This window comes from Crinia signifera, chromosome 9 (assembly GCF_055691185.1).
Source record: "Crinia signifera chromosome 9, ASM5569118v1, whole genome shotgun sequence".
Classification (NCBI taxonomy): Eukaryota; Metazoa; Chordata; class Amphibia; order Anura; family Myobatrachidae; genus Crinia; species Crinia signifera.
Window position 1 is genome coordinate 71956074 of NC_139225.1, and position 10475 is coordinate 71966548.

Below are 10475 nucleotides of genomic sequence, written 5' to 3' on the forward strand. Positions count from 1 at the left end.
CTAAGCTTGCCTGGCTGTGCTGTGCTGGCACCATGAGCTGTCAGGATATGGGTGTGAGTAATGCACAGGATACCTCTGAAAATACTGTTCTGTGTTATAACAAAGGATGCGGGCAGCGATTTCTCCATGGTAACAACTCTGCAGGTAAGTGTCTTATGTAGCTGGATTGCATGTAACTATATGGGTAGGTATCGAGCTGTAAGTAGTAGACTTTTTGGCACCCTGTGCCACCCCCCCCCCCCCACCCCAATTTTTCCACTAGGGACTAAAGGTGCGTACACACGGGGAGGGGATATATTGCTCCGCAATATATTGCTCAGTGTCTCCTTTTTATCAGCGACCAGAGATGGTCGCTGATGAGAAGGAACCTCTGCCGGGGGAGCCGCAGAGGTAATCAGCTTGTTAGAATGGGGCTGAAAAATGGGAGCGCGCACCCAGCGATTTATCGCCGGGGATCACTCCCATCACTGGCAATATGGTCGCCAGCGACCATATTCCCAGCGATTTCAGCCCCTATTGCCCCCGTATGTACACAGCTTTAAGGAATTTGTAAGCAAATCCTCTTAAAACACATTATTGCTTAAATACAGAGATCTTTGTTATTCAGTTATAATAATCTCTATTAAATAATACCTACTGCCATGCCCAGGAGTCAAACCCATAACCTATTGCATTCCAGTTAAACACCCTACTTATTGAGTAAAATCGAAATTTCTAACTATATGTAGCTACTTGTACTGCAGCTGAACAGATCTATGCAGTGTTCACCCACACATCTAATACCTTGCAGCCATACACTACATAGATTGCTGAACATTTTTCACAAAACGCAAGGTGAGCTTCAAATAGTTTGAATTCTGTTGCTTTCTATGCAGGGTAAGATGGCTTCTGAATAGAGTAAGTAAGTTTAATTTATATAGCACACTTTCTCGAACAGGACTCAATAGAGCCTTGCTGTCTAACTTTGACACTCCAGCTGTTGTTGAACTACACATCCAAGCATTCTCTGCTTCAGTGTTGCTATTTGTCCATGCTAAATCTGAAGCGGAGCATGCTGGAATGTGTAGTTCAACAACAGCTGGAGTGTCAAGGTTAGCCATCAAGGGAATAGAGTGTCTAACTGCAACGCCACAGGCCATGGGTTCTCAAGTTCACAAATGTTGTATAAATATTAGCAATGGTAGAGGTGGCTAAAAGACACCGGGACAGTGAGGAGATGGTGGGCTTCAATGAGGAAGCTACAGGTGGAATATAAATAAACATATTTAATGAGCGCTGCCAGAAGTGCCCCTACCTCCTGCCCCACCCTAGTTATGGCCTTGGGTTGGAATATTGCCTTGTTTGTTATATTGCTGGTGACATTCGTTGTGCAGGAGCAACTGACTGATTGAATAAACACAAGTGCAGGATAGGGATGGTGGGCCACTCATGTGTACTTATTAATTGTTTCCATAGATTCTTGTCTCTTTCATCCGGGATACCCAATTTTTCATGATGCTCTAAAGGTTAGTGTGTATGACCTACAGCTATATTGGTCTTGAGGTACCCAAGTACCCTTTCTAAATATTCTTCCCTCTCTTTTTCTCCCCTAAGGGCTGGTCGTGCTGCAGGAAACGCACAACAGACTTCTCTGAGTTTTTAGCTATCCAGGTAGAGGTCCTGTATATCTGCACTGATGTCTTATTACAATTTCTGTTCTAGACAGAGTCTAGACAATCTGTTACGTAACATCATTTTACCATCTAAGGGTTAAATTAAATATAGCGGTATTGGTATCCCAATATTGTAGATGTTCTGAGCACATGGGGTGCACGTTTGGTGGTATTGACATTACAACTATATTTCTATATATTTTGCAGCTTTTGTTATAATGAAATGACCCTCTAAATGCCCAATGTTTTATCCATTACCCATCACTACCTACCTTCCATCCTACACTACACACATTCCCTCATGCTGTTTTTCTCAGCATCCTTTGTTTCTGTCATTAGGGTTGCACTAAGGGTTTTCACAGCAATGAGAAACCATTGGAACCTGAAATCACTGGAACAAATGACAACGGATCCAAGCCATGTGTCGAGATCATTATGCAGGGCCCCAAATCTGCTGAGAAGATGCAGAAAGAGAGGCCGAGGTAACACTGACCTTGCACAACCAAATAAGGCTTAAAAACAATGGTTATAGTTCATATATTATATACATACAACCTAACCAACACATCTCATAAAAAGGTAATCTATTTTTAGTTTAATTCTTTCAGTGAATGATTTACACACACACACACACACACACACACACACACACGTCTGATTCAGGGGTCATACTAGTGAATGTCGACCTAGACCAGATACCGTGTGACCATATTTTTGTATGTAGAATGACCCCGTAGCCACTGTACACTAAGGCGTAGATGTACAGTATGAAGCAGTGATAAGGGAGAAGTGATAAAGTGCCTGGCACTTTATCACTGGCCAATCGGCTCCGGACTGTCCCATTTCAAACCCAGCCTGTAACTTAACAGTCAGGAGCTGATTGGCCAGTAATTCAGTACCAGGCTCCCTCCACCGCTCTGCCTGCCCAGTCTCCTGAGCTCTCGGGGCGGCAGCTTCTGCTGCCTGTGTCCCCGCCAGCCCTCCTTCTCCCCTCTGCTGCTGTGTGCAGCGTCCGGCGCAGGCAGGGAGGCTTCCATCTCCCTGCCTTTGGCTACCCCTCGGCTCCCTGCGGCATTTGCCGAGGGGGTTTAAAATTTGCCGTCAGGAGAGGGAGGGCTGGTGGCAGACCGGGAGGATGGAGAATGCCGGTGAATGTGCAGCGAATCCTTAACAGGATTCGCTGCACATAGGGAAAATTTTCAATGAATACTACCCTAAGTGATGCCTGCAAATGGAAAAATAGTGTTGCATAATATTATAAACTAGTTGCCAGTCTGTCAAAATGACAGAGCAACGTAACAGTGATGTCAGTGTCGGTGGCAGTGTGCACCTGATAGACACAACACTTGAATTGCTCCATTGGGTGGACAAAGATGTGTAATCCCCCCCCCCCCCCCCCCCCTTCCCAGGCTAGACGAATTTGCCCTTCACTAAATAGGATTGGTTGCCACAGACTTCTGTATTTGTGGCTGATTTGCATTCAACTCAGAATCAGGCTATCTATATGCTACCCATACTACAAACAATCACTATATGGTTACAGAGCACCCCTGAATCCATCCATACTGAAATGGAATGTAGATGAAATACATTTGTGAAAATCTCATTGTGCACTTCTGTTTCCAGTACACAGGAGCAGATGCTTCCACTTGTGCTCAAAGTGTCTCAGTCACTTGAACAAGAGTTGCAGAAACTCACGCTGGAGGCAGAAAAGGAGCCTGAACAGATAGGTCAGTACGTGGCTGCTCTCTGGTGGGCATGGAACTGAATGACAGTTTGTGTCCATCATCGAAGTCAGTGGTTCCCAACCTGGGGTACTCTGCAGACCAGTTGGGGGTACTTGGATATAATATTGGTAATGGCGGAAGAAGAAAAAGTCTCCCAATGACAAAAGAAGTCTACCATTGCCATGGAGACAAACCACGTTGTGTCATTTCCAGTTTCATCTGCAGCGTCATCAGCGTCTCCTCGTGCTTTTGCCCAACCAGCAATTTACTGAGAGCTACCAGTGTGAACAGTTGCCCCGCACTGACATGGGTGGAAGAAGCATTAATCCTACAGGCGTTAGCGGGAACTCTGGAGACAATACACAGCCAGCGGCCAGACAAAGACGGACCTGATATTCCTGACCATATACTAGTCCACGGCTACTCCTTAATATTAGGACACGCATACTGCTCACTTACACTCATAAGTACTGTGGAAATTTCAAATTGAGAGGAGGGGTACTTATAAATGAAAAGCCTAATCAAGGGGTACGGGAGAGAAAAAAGGTTGGGAACCACTGATCTAAGTGATGTTTTAACTTTTCAGTTGATGCTGCAGTGGCCACTCTGGGAACGCGGTGTAAACATTCGGGCTGTAAAGAGGTGAGTACATATATTTGCTTAGAGAATTGTATGTACAGTTTTTGTATATTTTCAAAGAAAAAAGAAATGGAAAACAGCCCACTTATACTGCCATTTTCTCCTGCAGAGTTATCAAGGGCCAGAAAGTGAAGGAGGCGCTTGTGTGTATCACCCAGGGGTGCCGGTCTTTCATGAGGGGTAATACATATTCCCTATTGTAATATAAACTTAAAGCGTCACCTTTTTTATTTACTTGTATAAGTAAAGTGCAGTTACCAAATATAGCTAGAGGGATAATATAGCTAGAGGGATCACCTCTTTTACAACTTAATGTACAGCTGGCCACACACACAACACTCCTTTCTCTTGGAGCTAGTGCCAAAAGCAGGATTCATTATCGTTATGGCCACATACAACGAAGGCCAATCCAGATTGGTCTGCTTGGAGGTTAGTCCAATGAATTGGTTTACTTACTGTAGCATCCCTTGGCTGGCATAGAACAGTTTTCTGTTACACGAGACTAATGGCTTATTTTCAAATGTTGCACTTTTATTTATTTAATTTTTTGTAGTTTTTGTTCTTTCTTTTATATAATCCTTTATATCCTGCACACAGTTCCAGATTCCTTTCCCTTGTGACCATACACAATAGATGTGTACATATCTACCATTTACACGCACACTATAGGCTTTTTAGCAGCATTACGCTTTGTCCTCATCCCTCTGTAGCTTATATGTTATGCTTTGAATGTTTTTTTCCTGTGTGTCCATTTGCACTTCTTCAGTAATCACTCACCTATTATACAGTACTATTAAGCTCGCTCAAACGAAATGCTTCGAAAGCTAGTCTGCTACTTTGTGCTTGCCTCTGTGCATGTGTGAGAAAGATGTAGTTTCACTCGCTGTCAACAGATGGCAGTGTTTCGGAGATATACAAATGGACACTAGACCTATATATAGATGATATGTTTTCATTTGTACACTATTATGCTGCAGGAGAATGAATACCCCTTGTGGTGCTTAATAATACAGACATGATCCTACTATGGGGCATATTTATCATAGATGGGATGTAATAAATTTACCCAAATCTGCATTGTGGTGATTAGATACATACAGATGGAGTATGCTCCATCCTTGCAGGGGCTGGCGATTCTATCGGCGGCCCCCGCAAGCTTTCAGAAGGGGGCGCTCGCACGCCCTGGGTCCCTGCCGCCTCACCGCCGGTCGCCAATGCCTAATATATATCCACAAACATGGAAAACACATGCAAATCGCTGTGTGTGTGTGTGGACTACACCGCAATTTAAATGCGCAGCCCCGCCGGATAATGCAGTGCAGTCGCTCAGAAGCTCCTGCTCATCTCCCGCATATGTGGCATGGAGAGGAGCAGGGCCCTCTGAGCGACTGTCACTGAAGACTCTGGACAAGCCCTGCTGACTCCGCCATCAAGATGCCCCGCTGATGACATTGCCAAGAAGACCCGCTGACTCGCTGCGCCCACCCTCTTCACTCGGTGGAAGCTGCATGAGGACGTGACGCTGGACTCCGGACATGGTAAGTATTTTTTCTGTCCCCCCATGCCACCAACGATTAAAAGTTTGCAGGGTGAGGGGGTGGGGGACCACTAGCCACCAATGATTAAATTGTTTTTTATGCCACTAACGTTTATTTGCTTGGAGAAGGGGAGGGAGGGGGAGAGGCAACACTATGCCACCAACGTTTATTTATAAGGCCACTGGCCACCAATGATTTTATTAATTATCAGCCTGATGCCCACTGCCTGGGGTGCCAGGGACAGCCTCGGCTTCAGCCTGGGCCAGTGGCACTCTGGAGGGGGTCCCCTTTATTGGGGGGAATGCCTACTCCCTCAGAGGTAATAACTTAGTCTTATATGTATATAATAAGAGTCCTCCGGCTGTGGTATTACCCTGATGGCTGTTTGAGCCGGTGCTGGTTTCCAAAATAGGTGGGACCCCTACTCTTTTTGTCCCCCGTATTTTGGGAACCAGCAGCAATCCAAGAAAATATTCCCCTAAAGTTGCCTAAACACTTTCTGTGAAAGATTTGAAATCTCTCATGCTAAATCTCCCATTTTTGTTATCATTTTTGCAGAATGAAGTTCTGGTCGTGTTGTTCTATTAGAACAAGTGACTTCAATGAATTTCTTGAACAAAAAGGGTGCAGCGTAGGTAAACATCTGTGGGTGCAGCTGCCTGGGAAGCAGGTAAGATATATATCTATTTATTATTATTATTATACCTTTTTTTGGGGGGGGGGGGGGGGGCGCAAGGGGGAGAAAAACTTAGGCACTCTTTACCTAGCACGGCGCCCATCGCAGGCATTGAATGCACTAAAAAACCGGGTGCGATGCGACCGACGCGATGCCCGCGATTTCCCATAGGGAACAATGTTAAATGTCTCAATTGACCCGATTTTCCTGTTCAATGCCTCAATTGACCCAATTTTTCCATAGGAAACAATGTTAAATGGCCCACAGAGGCCAAATAGGCACCCTGAAGTGTGAAATGGCCCCCACAATTGTTAACGCCACCCCACGATCAACGTGAACCCGAAGCGTGGCGAGCGCAGCGGTACGCGTCATACGACCTTTTCATGCCCCCACTATCCACGTCGGCGTGGAGTTGAGAATAGAATAGTGTGGCGAGCGTAGCGAGCCACCGAACCCGAAGCGTGGCGAGCGGACGCGGATACCTGTGAAGCCCGCGAAGGGACGCGTTTACCTGTGAAGGTATCCGCGTCCCCTCGCGGGGCTCGCCACGCTTCGGGCTCGGTGGCTCGCTGCGCTCGCCACACTATTCTATTCTCAACTCCACGCCGACGTGGATAGTGGGGGTATGAAAAGGTCGTAGGACGCGTACCGACGCCCCTCGCGGGCTCGCTGCGCTCTCCACGCTTCGGGTTCACGTTGATCGTGGGGTGGCGTTAACAATTGTGGGGGCCATCTCACACTTCAGGGTGGCTATTTGGCCTCTGTGGGCCATTTAACATTGTTTCCTATGGAAAATCGGGTCAATTGAGGCATTGAACAGGAAAATCGGGTCAATTGAGACATTTAACATTGTTCCCTATGGGAAATCGCGGGCATCGCGTCGGTCGCATCGCACCCGATTTTTAGTGCATTCAATGCCCGCGATGCCCGCGATTTTTTTACCTGCGATGCCCACGATCAAAATCGTGGGCGCCGTGCTAGGTAAAGAGTACCAAAACTTATAGCTACGCCACTGGCCAGGGGCACCCAACACAGACCCCGCTGGTGCCACTCTCCCAAGCTGCCGCGAGGTCTGCCACATATGAAGCTATGCCGCTGATCTCTCCTTCATACATTTGGGGCAATGCTGCCCAATTTACCAATACCGGGAATGCAAAGCTCCCCCCGGTGATGCTACTGTTAAACGTTTGTTCTATTATTTCTAGGATATCAAAACCTGTGGCCACAGCGCTATGTGTAAATTTGATACAGGGGGACAGTTTTTAAAGCTTGGAGAGAGACAAATTAGAGACTGATGAAGGGGCCCTATTCAGAGATGCACACTTAGGAGTGTCAGCTGCATCTTTGGAGCAGCTACTGTGCAAGAATATGCTGAGGTCGGTAGGAAGACTGCTCCTGCCAACATCTCAAATCCAAAGGCACCGCATCAGATCAACATCCAGACAATTAGTAGCGATGTTTGCAGCATTACTCATCTGAGTAAGCCCAAGCTACTCTTAATGGCCACCACCTGCCCATAAATCCGACACTAGCCTTGCTACTCCGAGAAAACAGGGCCAACTTGTTTTATTCTGAAAATGCAGACCGCTCTGACTTTTTTTCCCTTGTCAAATGGCCGTAGCAAGTCAATCTTTTACTGTAGCTCGGGGCACTGAGTGTGATATTGCAGGACTTGGGGACTAATTCAGACTAAGATTGCAGAGCACATTTTTTCTCAAATGGACAAATACAGCCGAATTCTCACACAGGTAGTGTCCTCATCTGAGATTCGTGACAGCCCACCATTACACTACATTGTCACCATTCATTCTGTTCTATCTCTGCAGTACAGAAACTTTACTATCCAGTGATGCTGTCATGCTCTGGTGCTGCCTATGTCAGGCCACTTCTCCAAAAATGTTCAGGGCCACTGCTCGTTCCTAATCTGCCCCTGAGTACAACCTATATTGGGCAGAAAGTAAAAGGAGAGCATTCTGGGTTGTACATATAGGATATGTGTGCAGTGGCGTAGCTAGAAAATTTTCTTCCCCTGTCAAAAAAAAATTCCGGCGCCCCCCAGGAAGGGGCGAGGCGATGGACTAAGGACACCGCTGGCTGAGCAGACAGGCAACCCAGGCAGCAGTGAGATGGACCCGCTCATTACATATGCACGGGGCGTGGACCTGCTCAATCAATATGCACTGCACTGGGTCGCCGCTCATTAGATATGTACAGGGCGGGACCAGCTCAGCGCTCACTGCTGCCTGGGTGACCTCTCAGTTCAGCCAGCAGCGCCCACCACAAACCAAGCTGGCACCGCTCCCCCAAGCCACTGCAGGGTCTGCCACATATGTAGCTACGCCACATATGTAGATACTCCACATAATGTGTGATATTTGTACCATTCTTAAATCCAAGGCAATGGTTTAAGCTCCTCTAATAAATGTCATGTGGCTGATTTATAAATGGCGTCCATTAAATCTAAATGACATGCTTTGGCCTATTGATATAATTGGTATGTGCTTTAAATCAGTTTTCTTAGTCTCCCTCTATCTCTCCCTTTCTAAGGAAGTCTCCTGCCGTTATGACTGGCACCAGACAGGCAGTCTCGTTGTAATTACGGTTTATGCCAAAACAGCTGTACCAAATCTCACCAAGGTTGAAGCCAATCGTACCCAGGTATGCTGTTCGTAATGGAGGAAGCCCAGGTCATAGAAACATGACCTAGGTCATGACAACAGGTCATGACATAGGTAATTAACATAGATGTGCATGAAAATTCTCAGTCAAGTTATTGATTGGCTTGGGACTGTGGCAGGAGATATATGAGCTGTGGATTAAGAACTGATCAGTACGTCAAACTGGGCAGTGCCAGATTAAGCCTTCGGGGGCCCGGGGCACTTTAGACAGGGGGGCCCCCTTGCACTTGTCATTACTGGCCGCAAACTGCATGGGGGAATATTACACTGTCAAAACACAGAGTAAAGGCAGTATAAACTTGGTCAATGGGTAACTACAGGGGATATATATATATATATATACACATACATACATACATACATACATACATACATACCACATGAAAAGCCTGTGTTTGTCCCTCTGAACCTTACTCTGTAGGAGACCTCACAGTCCCAGTGCTGCCTCTGATTAAAAACCCTCCCATGACTAGGCTGCTGCTGCTGTTATCCATGGGTCTGAGAAGCATGTAATGAGCTCCACCAATCAGAGCTCAGCACAAACGTCTCAGCCTCTGCCCTCTGGTGCAAAGTGTCATGGGACTTAGTCAACTCCCAGTAATGCACTGTGCACTTGGCTCCCAATGCTCAGCACCATTAATCATTGTCACATTGGCAAATAGGTGAATCTGCAGCACTACCCCACTCCCATGCAAAAAAACTTTAGCTAAAAAAAAAAAAAAAATTTTTTTTTTTTTTAAATACATGCCAGCTAGAGGGGGGCCCAGGGGCACTGACCCCTTGTGCCCACATTATAATCGGGCCCTGAAACTGGGTACTGAATAGTTTCAGCTGCTGCATGGACACTAGTTGGCAGGTTTAACTTGGAACGAAGTGAAAATACTGTGCAAGTAATGGGCATCTCTCTTCACAGCTGGATATTCACATTTCCTTCCAAGCAAAAAAGGAATTCAGAAAGCATCTGGAGTTGTGGGGTGTAAGTATGGAATCCATAATCTAAAAATCATTTGGTGTGATCCTTTTATTGATCAATGCTAATAATTTACCATATAATTTATTTTGTTATCTCCCAAATGTACATTCTTTTTCCTCTGTTCTGTGCTTTTCACTGGGACACCTGTAATATGTCATATTGTGTGTGTCTGCTCTCTTGTATACTGACACATTTCCTCATGGTTCTGCAGGTTATTGACACAAAAAATAGCTTTGTAAACCTGCTACCTACAAAAGTGGAGATTACACTTAAGAAATCAGACCCTGTAACATGGGGCCGGCTGGAGCTGGTGGAAGCCCCCCAACACATAACATCTGAAGCAGAACCACAGCAATCAGATGGAGCCCCTTCTGAGGGTGTTAATGCTGATTCGGATGATGACCTGAGTTGGTCAGAAGATGATGAAGAATTTTGTGACTAAGAACCGTTTTTTAGAATGACAACATGCAACAACGATGCTGTTTATTTTACATAAGCCCCCTGTACATTTCTACCACTAGCCTCCGTTGTATGTCATATATCATTACCCAGTATTACATTTTAAATGTCGGTAATGTTTCCACTTACATAT

General features: G+C 45.9%; 1 protein-coding gene across 1 annotated transcript; it reads left to right on the forward strand.

Moving 5' to 3' along the window:
- Positions 1 to 10475, forward strand: ITGB1BP2 (integrin subunit beta 1 binding protein 2). The gene is made up of 11 exons (XM_083160558.1): positions 1 to 144; positions 1456 to 1505; positions 1594 to 1650; positions 1992 to 2134; positions 3279 to 3382; positions 3966 to 4021; positions 4128 to 4198; positions 6115 to 6226; positions 8780 to 8890; positions 9824 to 9886; positions 10095 to 10475. Exons 1-11 carry the CDS (start codon positions 33 to 35, stop codon positions 10323 to 10325), a joined length of 1110 nt encoding a protein of 369 aa, XP_083016684.1. The 5' UTR covers positions 1 to 32; the 3' UTR covers positions 10326 to 10475.

Excerpts from the sequence above, each read along its gene's own strand:
- ITGB1BP2 (XM_083160558.1), top strand. The coding sequence starts at position 33 with ATGAGCTGTCAGGATATGGGTGTGAGTAATGCACAGGATACCTCTGAA. Across the intron at positions 1,651-1,991 it reads CTGAGTTTTTAGCTATCCAG|GGTTGCACTAAGGGTTTTCA; the intron begins GTAGAGGTCCTG and ends TTCTGTCATTAG. Across the intron at positions 4,199-6,114 it reads GTGCCGGTCTTTCATGAGGG|AATGAAGTTCTGGTCGTGTT; the intron begins GTAATACATATT and ends TCATTTTTGCAG.